This window comes from Lontra canadensis, unplaced genomic scaffold, assembly GCF_010015895.1.
Source record: "Lontra canadensis isolate GAN:19392208 unplaced genomic scaffold, GSC_riverotter_1.0 scaffold119, whole genome shotgun sequence".
In the NCBI taxonomy this organism is placed as follows: domain Eukaryota; kingdom Metazoa; phylum Chordata; class Mammalia; order Carnivora; family Mustelidae; genus Lontra; species Lontra canadensis.
Genome location: NW_022631113.1, coordinates 1,436,617 through 1,450,245, shown reverse-complemented (window position 1 = coordinate 1,450,245; position 13,629 = coordinate 1,436,617). Strand labels below are relative to the sequence as shown.

The 13,629-nt window shown below is 32.5% G+C and overlaps 1 protein-coding gene across 1 annotated transcript in view; it reads right to left on the bottom strand.

Moving 5' to 3' along the window:
* Positions 1-13,629, bottom strand: part of DACH1 (dachshund family transcription factor 1) — a 421,261-nt gene that overhangs the window by 22,437 nt on the left and 385,195 nt on the right. Inside the window, exons 9-10 of the mRNA XM_032841074.1 lie at positions 11,915-12,058; positions 11,289-11,357 (exon numbers count right to left, since the gene is read on the bottom strand). Coding sequence (XP_032696965.1) covers positions 11,289-11,357; positions 11,915-12,058 — 213 coding nt within the window. The remainder of the gene's footprint in view (positions 1-11,288; positions 11,358-11,914; positions 12,059-13,629) is intronic.

Sequence of the window (13,629 nt, the reverse complement as noted above, 5' to 3'; positions counted from 1 at the left end):
TCCAGAATCCAATTTATCCATAAAGGAGCACGACACATGCGGTGTCTATGTGTGTTATGTCCACACTCATAAAAAGTGAGATGTCTTTGACATTTTAACAGGGTAAAAATATCAGTATTAGGACAAGTCTTAGCAGGTGAAGTGAGTTATCGGGGTCACAACATTAATGAATGATAGTTTTGACAGTAGATTATGGTTCTCATTCTATCACTCCTAGAACTAAGTCATTTTAATGTTCAATTTTAATCCTTTAGAAATCAGTTATTTATTAAATAAATTATCACTGTTAGGGAAAAATCTGTATTGGCATTTATTTTGTAACTGATTATTTCTGTCATCTAATAGATTTAATTTTTCCTTTTATGTTAGGGAAAACTTCATGAGAAACTGCAAATCATGAGAGTGGTAGCAGGGCTAAGAAATGTCCATGGCTTAACGAAAATGCCTTTTTACTTTCATAAAGATGATCCTAGAAGAAACCAAAGTCAATTTAATTGATTTTATCTCATTACTAAACTTTACATGGGAAGAACTATATATTTGCATTTCGAATCTTAATCCTTATAAATTTATGCCACCCTCATTATCTGGCTTAATATTTAACCACTCATAACCACTTCATAAATCATCATGAGATAAAAAGATTGATGTCACATAGGATCAAGGCATTTGGAGTCAAAAGGACTCGGAGGTCCTGAGCGCACAGTTTGATTCCAGGCAAATCTGCTTTATGTTCGTGTGCCTTAGTTTTCTCAAATATAAAATGGGCTTGAAGTGAAGATCAACAAAAATGATGTATGTGAAAAACCTGTGCAAACTTGAAATTGCTTTAGAAAATGTTAACCAATGTTCTTCTTTGGAATGTTCTGTAGGACTGTGGCATCAAAAAGAATGAATACCATTAACGAATCATCAATTTCCCTTCCCTTATGTCTGTTTAACTTCTGGGCTCTCTCCCCACGCTCTTCCCCAGCTTTTGTGAATATGTACTATTTGGCACTTGATTAAATTTTGAATTTCATCCCTTCCAAGACACGTTTCTTGGTCTTCACTACGATCTCAGTTTGTGAGAGGAGAAGCCCCTGCTGCAAATCTCCAGCAGTCAGGTTTAGAATAAAGTTGAGACTGTATAGCTCCTGCCAGGAAATATTGTCAGTCAATCTAGGAATTGTTAATAATAGTGAGTGGATTTTTAATGGACTAATTTCTTTGAACCAGTTAAAATATTTTCAACCAGTGAACCATTTCCCAAAAAATTAAACATACTGATTTTTCTCATATATACCCTCTAGTTGCCCACTATTTCAGCCATAAAAATCTATTACCATTGAAAGAAATGATCGGGCCTTTCTAAATCTTACTTTTAAAACCAAATAGCTATATTCATTTATTCATTTACCAAATGCTCTGCCACCTTTGAGAAAGTGGAATTGGACTTTTTTTTTTTTTAAAGTGTTGCTGTTGTGAAAATGATACTGAATGTTAAATAATGTGTTTGTTTTCAGCTGTTGTAAGTCTAAAGAGATTTTTTGAATACTTCAATTATAAAAACATTTAAAACATACAAACTTGTGCAATTTTTATTTTAATGAAGATGAGAAGTTCATTAAAGAAGATAAATATTTCATTAGATGTTAAATAAAACAAAGAGATTTTTTGGCTTCTCTCAGCACAAAATTCCTTTGAAAGATTAATTAATACATGCAAATTATGCAAATTAGACCCATGCAAATATTTTATGAAGACAATTAAGGGAACCATTAATTACTGCTTTTTTTGCTTCAGTGAGATTCATTCATTTAATTTTAATTTCACTTTAACTGTTTTGATGTATAATCTTGCTGCTAAGAACTTTATCTTTCCTGGCGGGTCACTTAAACTTATAAATTTCATCAAGTGAGTGCACAGAAATCTGTAAAGATATTCTCTAGACTATGTTTAGTATCAAGAGAAATTTCTGACACAATGCACTCCCAGAAACAAGGAAACTGGAAGGGAATGTGAGCTCATTCTTGGACAAGGTTCAACTGCTGGAAAAGCAATTAATTTGCTTTGGCTGTGCTAATATAGGGGAATTAGAAAGTGTGACACAAGACAAATAGAAATAATTAGTTCTCCAAAATGATGTTCTCATTAATATGGTTCGAACAGTTGAAATAAAAAACATTATTGTGGCATGTCTGCATTCTGTCCCTAACCATGGGAGGTGGAATAATGCACCATAAGCATTTTTACATTCATAGTCTGAATGATGATGTCTTATTTTCTTAAAGAAGAATTTATAGCAAAGGGTGTTATATAACTTGAATGTCAACATATATACATGCTATCAAAATTGATGGCATGCTTCCCATCACCAGGTGATTATGTACCAATTTTGTGTGTGTGTGTGTGTACACAAATTCTATAATTTATTGAATAGACCTTAAAGTGGGGGTTCTTTTTCTGTAATTTAAATATTTTCAGTTAACTTTTATAACTCCTAGAGTATAAATAACATTTTTTTAAATAAATAATTAAAAATAAATAATATTTTTTCAGAAAATAAAAATCTATTTCTGTTTTGTCTCAAAGAAATTACTGTGAATATTAAAGGTACTCTTAGATGGCCAGGTTACTTTCACTGTCTAAGAGGAAGCAGGCTATATGAAAATGAACCACTGGAGTTAGTTCTAATTTATATTTCAAAATAGCAACCCTCTTCAGCTTTGGTAGGCATTACATACAGTTTCTATTGCAACAATTGTAAGTGAGCAAGTTAATTGGATATAACTGTTGTCAATTTTTTCTTTTGATAATAAAGGTTAAGAAGATTCAAAGCAAAAACTTATTTTAAATACATTTTTCTTAAAACCAAAGATGAGAATATACTATCTAATTAATGGCATGTACTGATCACAATGAAAAACCAATTTCTTCAACTGTCTGGTATTCATAATAGTAAAAAGTATCATTAATAAAAGTATATAATATTAAAATGACAGAGGCTTATTTTTCTACCCATCTTCTGACCTTTCTCTCAGTCCTATAGCCATTCACTGTTAGTACAGAACCATGAAAAGCTACAAGTGGACACATACTGTCATTGACATTTTTTGAACTTTAACATTTTTTTAAACCCCACAGATCTTAAAATTAAATTTTCTTTCTTAAAAAGGTAATTTCATTTAATTCATCCTGAGATTCCTAAATTCCCTAAATTTCTATTGCATACTTACACCGTCCACACAGATGTATGTTACGCCTTCTAAATTAGGATCATCTGTGAATTTCATTGATACACTCTGTTTAACCACTGTTCCATATCACTAATTATGATGTTAAATCAAAATGGATCTAGCATTGATCTTTCAGGCCCCCTGCTAATACCTTTCCCAATTTCCATTTATCACTGTTCTTTGATTATGGTCTTCAGACAGTTTCAAGCGAAGCCACAAACACATTTATGAAAAAGCCAATTTAATTCAGTTGTATCTATACTAACAAAACACTGTATTTTCTATAAATAATTGGTCTGTGTCAATATTTAATCATAATTTTGTTGTACAATGTCCTTTTTACCCTCTCTAAATCTCCAATTCTAATTAATTATTCCTGATATTCCCTATATCCTCTGAATTGTCACAGAAGCTACCACCTATTATATTGCATTTACTAAGGAAAATGATGTCAACTACATTACAAACCAAGCCCAATCATTTTGCCTTAATTTAATCTGCATAATGTTTGGGCAATGGAATAAGAGTTGAAATGACAGGACAAAACCTTGTGTTATGTCACAGCTCAACACGAACATAATAATGAGAATCATGCTTTTTCCCCATCAGAACCGAGGGTTTAGAAGGTTAGGTCTATGGAAATAACACACTGAAAATAATGTTTTATAAGTAATAATTATAACGAACTATATCTTATTACTATTTTCAGCAACTTCATACTTAACTGCCTGCTAGTTCTCATTTCATGTATAATGAGTTTAAATTATGAAGGAACCATTTCCAACAAAAACCTATAAAAAGGCCTTCAGCATTTGGTGTTTAAACACAGCCACCAATGTTCAAAAACAAGATTTCCTTTATTACGTATTTCTTAAAAGAATAATATATGCAATTATAAGGAAACATTATTCTAAAATTTTATAAAATATCCAATTCATGAGTGTCTCTGAGACTTTCTATTTAATAATAATAACTCTGTCTAGTTAAATGAGTAGTTAACAATGACCTATGATAACTATGGAACAATAGCTTGTTTATTGGCTACAGGCTGCAATCAATATCACCTTTTGTTCAACTTAATCAATGCTGTCTCAAATTGATTAGCTGTATTGAAATGCTGCCAAACACCAGAAACCAGTGCCAAGAGACTAGAAGTAAATTTATTATTGTTTTGTGTTGTTCATAGTAACATAATTCTAATATTTATTTTTTTAAGATCAAGAAAAAGAGTTTGAGGTGATCCTGATGGTAATTACATTATTTGTGACTCAACAATAGTTAATATACAGTGCAAGCAGTCTGGAAACCAGTTTTGATGAACCTTCTCATTTTTTCCTTTTGTCTTTCTTTCTTTCCATAAAACCCTCCCCCTTCCCACTTTTAAGCTAAATAAAAACATCTTCAAATATGAAAAGTTAGGTTCATATTTGTGTGTACAAATCCTGTTTGTTTCCAACATTCTTATAAATTTCTACAAACACTTTACTAAGGGACTAAATCAACATGATGTTATAAAGACCAATTTTCTGAAAAAAGAAAAGTAAATTATATATCAGAGTAATAATAGCTTCAGCATTTATCAGTTGCTAGGCACTGTAAATATGTTAACTCATAATAATAAAATGTAATATTAACAGCTAAAACTTAACTGTATGCATACTATTGTCTAGTAGATGTTGAGTGCCTTACATGGATTAATTTATTTAATCCTTCTAACAACTCTCTGAGGTTAAGCAATTACTTAAGGGAAAAAAAAATAGTGGGACAGAGATTTGAATCTAGACCTGACTCCAATCTTTCTTAATTGTTAGTTCTGTAGCTGTGCCTAAAAGAACCCCTACTTCTACATTAAACGTAAGGGTCTTTTTTTGAGTATTAAAAATAGAAATGCACATAAGACAATTATATGAAATTAAATTTAAACAATCCTTTCAAAAAGGTTTTAGAAGTGATAAGTTTAAGTAAGCTTCAAGTTAAGACCATTACAGGGTAAAAATCTTGGAATATCATTTAGTAACTCTATTCAAACACATACCACAAAAGAAATGAAGAGGCTCTCTAAATGTCTTACATTAAGTCACAATTAGATTTTTGTCTGATTTCAAATTTATCTTAAGCTCATTGCACGTTAAGTGGTAGGGATGTGGATAAATCTTTTGTCTAAATATGATTAATTTCTTAGTATCTTTTATTGATCCTGTGTTTTCTTCACTAAAGAGTGAGTTTTCCCCAGTGTGTCTGGAAGTGTCTATAAACATGGTATAGGCATAATGATAAATTGAAAAGTAAAAAGCTGGAAAAGAAACCTTTTTTCCCCCCAATTATATACCATTCTCTAGTTCCTGTCAGTAGACTGCTTTGAACTTCTAAAGTCATTAACAATGTGCTAACTGTTCAAACTGGGTGATGGGCATGGAAGTAGTTATTTTAGAAGAGATAGAAGTCTAGACAGAAATGCACGGAGGATAGAACAAGGACTCTGGAGTCATAAATATGGATTCAAATGTCTGTGACCCCACTAACTCAGAGTGTAAATGTGAGAATATTAATTAGCCACTCTGAGCTTTAGTTATCTCACCTTTAAATTAGAATACATACATATAGGAAAGGCTCAAAAAATAGCAGTTTCCAAGTCAATAAAAAATTCTGATAAATGATATAAATTCCACTCATAAAAATGATATGCATGATGATGCTTTGGAACTGTAAGTGACTAAACAAATAATCACATATTTTAAAAGAGCAAGAAGAGCACATTTTAACAATCCTAATCTCAAAATAATCAGGAAGAAAATAAGGGAATGTGAAAAGCAACTGAACTAAATTCCATTCCCAACTCTGGTTAACTCATGATATAACCTTTAACAAGTCATGTTTCCTCCCTAAGTCTCACTTTCCTTGTTTGCAAAATGAAGAAATTTAATTGATCTTTAAAGTCATTTCCTAGAGCTAAGGCAACAACATCATAAAAGAGTACTTGGCATATCCTCAGTGTTCAATAAATATTGTTGAAAAATAAACAATTTTTAAATTCAGCATGTATTTTCAAATATCTAGGAAGCAGAAAGGAGTTTTTTTTTAATTGGGAAAAAAAGATTGTTAATGTGAAGGCTCGTCTTTTATGTCCTTTTATTGGAAGAATATTTGATTTTCTATGATCTGAGATCAGTCAAAAAAAGAATAAAAAGCCAAACAGTTTTGATTATGGCCATTGGATATAAATAAAAGAGATGTACTTTCAAGTGAAGTCAAGATTTTGCAAGCATAACTTGCAGATATTCTAAGATGTCAGAGGAACTATGGTCTACATTTCCATTGATTCTACCAATTCTTTTTTGGTTTAAAAAGACAGGTTTTCTTAAAAAGAAGCCAAAGTTACTATTTTGAAAGTGAACTTTCCAACTCTTAAAATTGATAAAAGACATAGATATAACAGCACTAACCCATGATTGTCCTATGTTATAGTTCATCAATATATTGATAACCTAAATAATTTATAAAGAATATTTAGTTCATGTAAAATTATAAGCAATTAAAAAAGAAGCTTAAGGTTAACATACATTAAACAACAGATGAAAGTATTATTTAAGAAATGCGACCACATCGTGTTAAATTTAATATATATTTAAAATGGAAAAAAGTGGGTATAAGTGCATATTTACAGAATCCAAATCTTATGTCGAATGTACAAACAAAAAAGTAACATTATGCACACATACAAGAAGCCTAAACACATACTGTTAATGCAGCAATCAGATAAATGAAAATTAATTCTACCCAAATTTGTAATTCTGACTTTCTGAGGTAAAATTATATTATCCTTCACTTCCTTACATCTGTCTCTCCAACCAAAGTCTGAGAAATGTCAGAACAATGAGGACCCTTGGCATTCACAAAATCAATCAGGTCCTAAGTCATCTAAGGCAGATAACCTACTTTCACGGTGTAGCAAACATTCAGCACTGTAAATGGGGCATAAACACGTGACACATTCATACATATGTGTCAAACATACATGTCACAGTAGTGACCAAAATAGACATGGTTCACACCCTCTTGGCTACCTTCCAGAGAGAGGAAGAAGACATTGAACAAGGAACTACAAATGCCCAGCAGGAGACTGTGGAGAAGTGAGAGGTATGGTAAGAACCTCCAGAGGCTGAATTAGACCCAGGCGGCAGGGAGGTCCTGCAGGGGTGGGGGTGGAATCTCAAGGAAGCATTCGTGGAAGCAGTAGCTTCTAAAAATGAGATTTCAATGTTGGGTATGTAAAGACAAGGAGGAAGGAATCATGTCCCTGATAGGTGGAGGAAGTTGTGGGGCTTTCAGGAAATAAAAAAAAAAGAAGAGAGGGTTCCAGGACAAGGGGAAGAGCTGTAACTGGGTGTGGAGGATGAGAGAGGGAAATGTGTGCTCTGCTCTTCCTTAGTATAGATTGAGGATGCCGGACTGGGCAGATAACAGTTCCATAGGGAAGGAACACTGGATGAAGAGAGGTTTGCTGGGAGTGAACGATCCTTTTGATTTTGTGCACTGGACCTTGCAGTGCCTGCAAGACAGCCAAATAAAAGTTGGGTATAACCTGGACCTCTTAAGAAATGTCTGAATGCTCTGGAGAGAGATGTATTTTTTTTAATTGTCAAAACATATAAGTTAAACAAACCATCTAAGTGGGTGCAATTGCCAGGGAGAGAGATTAAAAAGAAATTAGAACATAGCTCCAGAAAGCCCTCGTATTATAGATTTGGCTACAGACAGTGTGGGGATGGGCATTCATATGTGTGGGGGCAGAAAGGGTTTTGGAGGGTATTTATTAAATAGTCCAAAACAGTTTCCAAGGAGTATTTATAAGAACACAGTCTACTCTGCATATTCAAAAGATCTTACAAAAAACTTTAAAGTAAGATAAAATTTTCCAACACAAATCATGCCATATAAATCTGCAAGATCCAAGGCATGAGAGTTAATCACCATATAATTCAGCTCCCGAAACAAGTTTTTTTTTTTAATTTTTTGATATTTATTCTCTATCCATAATATCGCCACCAAACTCATGAATTTTTGAGTTAGCTACTAGAAATATCAACAATGAAGAATCTATCCCTATGTAGGATGAGTTGATTTACTTTACTTATCACAAGTAAGTCATTATTTAGGGCCTCTTCACTCAGGAATATTTTCTAAACTACTGTCTGGTTCCCTCCTCCCCTCCTCTATAGTTCTACAGAAAGGGTGGTATTAAATGCCAATGAGGCAATGTTTAGTCTAACTAACCTGAGGTGCTTATTTGGGGGTAATTACCTGGCACTTGAGCAGTATTTAAGTGCCCAACTGCTAGGTGACTAACTCTTGGGCCAAGCATGGCATTTATTTATTGCCAGAATGTTAAAAATAAATAAATACATGACAAGCATAGAGAAATGTGGGTTTCCTTTGTTTTTCCTAAGTTCAGTTTATTTTGGAACACAGAATAATTTCACTTATGGTTGGACCAGGAGCAAGAAAGAACACAGAGTATCATAACACCTAGGCTTAGGGACACCAAAACGGAGAAAGCAAAGGGAGGAACAGGCCACGTTTGTGTTGTTTTTACACCGTGACGCGGCAGGTGCTCATGGCTCCCAAATGCATGACGTAGACCATTTCACAAATTAACAATGAGTTCCAGTTCTTTCTTCTTTGCCTTTCCCATTGCTGTGCTTCAACTAGGAACTTAACTAACTAGTTTTTTATCTTTGATTTCTTCTGTTCACAGCTAATTTTGTTCTTTTGGCTTCGAAATGTATTCATTTAGACTTAGGTTTGGAAAAAAAAAAGGCTCAGAGGGCTGAAAGAACTTATTTAGTGATGTTAGAGTAGCAAAAGATGATCTCTTGGGTCTGCCTGATATTTTAAAAGTCTTGGGTGGTTCAACTCCTGGCAAAAGACCTTTTTAGCCACTAAAACATAAAAATACAGATTCATCCATATTTTTTATTACATTTGAGAAAAAATCATATTATCTAATTAAAACCAGGAACATGAGTTAGGGGTTTTACTGAAAACTAATTATGCATTTTGAAGTATACAAGAAGTAGAGTATTGCTAATTGTTCACATTAGAATTAAGGAACATATTTTTAATTGGCTGAACAAGTGAATTCAATGATTACGATTTTATATTACAGCTAAAGCAAAGCATTAAATAACTCTATAATCATTTATATTTGGCTTTAAGTCACTATGTATAACTATTCTTCAAATGTTTTATTGCCTTAATTATAAAGTTGTTTGGGTGGGTTTTCTTTGTTACCCAACTGAGAACACTTTGGATAGCAAAAGGAAGGCAATTTATGATTTAAAATTTTACTTGGAATAAGCAAATCACAATAGAAAGGAGGACTTGTCAAAACTTCAACCTTATACAGCAAGAGTTTATGCATATTAATGTGTATATTTGAATATATGTGAATTTTACAAATTCAAATTAAAATAACCCTAGCCTTATTGATGACCAAAATTTTACTGATAGCAAATTCCTGGAATAAACATTATGTCACTTATGCAAGGTGTTTAACCATTGACTAATCACTTCTTAACATTGAAAACAAATCTTCCATTAATATGCAGGAATGTATTATCTATAATTTTTCTTGGATTGATTTGACAACCCTGAGGATTCTGTAGATAACAGATAATTTATATATCACATCTACCTGGAGACTCATGGGCTTTTTTAGACCGCCTTTGGCCACTAGCTAAGTTAATGCATGAGTGGTCCCTGAACACACAAATCAGGGCTGATATTTCTATTGGCCTGATTGAGGTTATCATCCCTGATAAAGAGGACCGGCTTTGCTATTACTCATATATTAACATGTGTATGCGACTTTTAAAAGAGATGCAACAGAAATCTTATGATTTTAATAAGATTATACATGAACACACACATATAATTTTGCTAATATCCATAATGCTCTGAAAAAAAAAGTCTTTTCTACATCTACAATTGCATTAATCTTGTATATACAAGGAGATATCTCATAATAACATATGGTTTGAGCCTCAGGATTTAAAAAATAATTATCATGGTTTCGGGTAAAATAAATATAGGCAAAAATGTTCCTCAGGAATGTTCCTGCAAGTTTCTGATTTTTACTTATTGGATATTTGATACTTTACAAAAGTATATTTCTTTTACACTAAACCAAAGTTGACACTTTCAGAGCTGATTAAGTAGCACAATTAATGTCAAACAATATCCCCAAAATGATTGAGCTTAAAATGCAAAATAAAAGCAATTGGGAGGATTATAGCAGTTCATCATTTTAGGCTTCCCTTTGAAGAACCATCTTCATTTAAAATAGAAAACAAATGATCTTTTTACTGTTTAGTATTCATGTTGTTAGACTGAGTTTATTGCCTAGAATAGATGTTAGACTATAAATGTTACCTTCAGATTTTGTTCTTTCCTAATAGTATGGTCTCGGCAATATACATATTTAGTTCTTCTGAGTGTATAATACAACTCCCTTTAGTATTCTATATATGATTTTGCTCAGCAGATTTGTGTTATTAAAATGTATATAATGGCATAGAGAACATTCAGAAAATCCACAGAGGACTAAACAATCTTATTTATTGTTAACATTCAACCAGTCTATTTTGCATGTACCTTGCAGTATCTGTCACAAAAATGAGAAGGAGAAATTTTCAAATTTAAGAACTACCTATCTGATTAACCCATGCTTTTATTCAGATGGTATAGAACTTATAAACCCTTCCCACGTTAGACTGGGCTTCAAGCATTCAACAAAGCACATTTACTGTGTCCAAGATTAAATCATACATTGTTTAAAATTAATTATTCCTTTTTAATTGCATTGTATAAACAGAAATGACCTGTTAATTTAAAGAAAATCTATCAGCACAAAATGAATTCACTCATATAAACAAGCAAGATGAACTTGACCTTGTTTGAACTTGTTTTGATGTGGCCCAGATGGTAGGCTACATGCTTGAATAGCAGGCTGAAGCTGAGGAAAAACTCATATAGCAAGATCTAGATTTATAGCCTTTTGCGAATTCCTACCTTGTATTGTCCTTTCAGCATCTGTTCTGCTGCCGCTGCGGTCAGCTTCTATCTCTGGGGTCAGAGAGTCTAAAAGCACAGAAAGGTAAGAGTGACACATATTTCATTTGATGCTGTTGTCCTTTAAAAAAAGAGCAACCTGTTACTTGGGTGCTGTATTAGAATTACATAAATCTTTGGCATCTTGTAAAGGTTTAACAAAGACTAGAACCATAAGAATGGTCAAAATATTTGGAGAGATCAATAAGTAACGCAAAATTGTTCACGACATGGGATGGGGTTGGGACGTTCTCCGAGTAATATTTATCCTATTTTGGTAGAAACAGACTTAGCTACACAGGAAAGCGATGTCAGGTTCCAGATAATCGAGTTAAGTGGTAACAGGCGGGTGAAGGCGTCTCTGAAATCAAGCATTGCCCAACATGGGGGATGACTGCCCACCAGGCTTTCTGCTAGAAGCACAGTTGAATGAGTCACTAGATAGTAGATACACAGATCTCTCTCTCTCTCTCTCTTTCTCTCTCTCTCTCTATATATATATATATCAACAAACACAGGTTGAAATTGTCTTTTTAGTGCTAATAAGTGAATGTTAGTTAGCCATGCATAAAGATGCCCCCTCTTACCATTTAAGACCCTGAGACTATCCGTAGAAGCTGCCTGTTTTAGTGTTTGTTCTACTTGCTCACGTCGCTTTGTCTCAAATTCCAGGGCTTCCTGTAATTTTCTCTTTGCCTTCTTCTCCTTCTTTAGTCTCTTTTGAACTATGGCTAGAAAAGAGAGTTAATATATTATATTTTTAAAAGTTTTTGCCATGCTCCAAATTACCAACGCTTACAAATAATCTATGTTTTTTTTTTTTTAATAATATTCTTTTTTTTCCTTTTCTCCCCTCCTGGACAGAGTCTACCTATGCAGAGGAAGTTCAAAAAATCCCACCGTTACCTAAAATAAATCCCAGAAAAATATCCAAGGAGGCCAATTTTTACTTAACCTTGAACTATCTTATTACAAAGATGACTTTAATTGTCAAATGAGAGACTGATTTAAGGGGAAATTAATTTTAGTAAATATTTATATACACTGATAAAGGAAGCCTGATTAAATGAATTTTGTGGATTAGTCTCTGCCCTTGAATCAGAATAAATCAGAATAGTGCAGAGTAGTCAGAATAATACAAACCTTTATAAGCGTGCTTCTATCTTTTAATGAAGCACCAATTTTGAATAGTAAATGGAGCATTTCCCCTGTAGCTGTTTTACTAAATAGTTATACCAGTTGGGTTTTTAAGAATTTTTTCTTGAAATTAAAAAAAAAAATGCAATAAATATGATTGTATATAAGGGGCAAATATTCTTAATTATTAACATAGGAGCTGTCTTTTGGGGGGAACAAAGCTAATGTAATTTGCTCAGAGATATCAACAATTTCTTCAAAGCAAATATATATGCGCTATAATATATTTCAAGAAAATTATCTTTTACTCTGCTGAAATCTGGTAGAGTATAAAACCTTATTGATAAGAATGTGCTACAGCTGACACTAATGTGGGGTTGATATACAAAACCAGATTATGATACAAAAAGTTAATTATATTTTCTCCTATTTGACAATTTAAATATTTGTATATAATATGTAATCAATAAATAGTAACAAATAAATGCTGTTCAAATATATGTTAACTATACTTTCAGTATGATCATTATTTTAGTTTTCACAATGCATATGAGGTAACCAGTCAGCTTAAGGGGAGCACACAAATGTTTTTCTTTGGAATCTTCTTTTTTCTGGTTGATAAACATTGTGGATGTGAATGCGAATATGACAGAATCAGTAAGAGAATATCCTTTTGGTAGAATTAGTCATAGGGAGTAGTCATTCCAAGTTTACTATTTGATTTCTTACTACAGATGAAAGCATAATGTTTTTATTTAATGCAGTATTTAGTCAAAATATAAAATAAAATAATAAAGGTTCAAGCAAGAATTTGTTTTAATTTCTAATCTTCATATGTCCCGTTTTTATAATTATTAATACTATTAAGGTGGCAGACCATTAACTTGTTGAGTTTATTGCTGCTGGTAACATATATTAATAGAGACTTTTTTAAAATCAAAATACATGTTGGCTACAGTCTTATAATAAAAACAAAACTGGTTTTGAATAAATGTTAATTACTTAGTAGAGTGAAAATCGTATGCTTATCTTAACAAAAATCATTTGCCTGCTGTATCCCTTTCCAAAGATGATTGTTTATAAGTCTCTTTAAAAAAAAAAAACAAAACATAGTAATTTCTGAATTACTTATTTGAATTGTATACTTCCACGGGACTAAAATCTC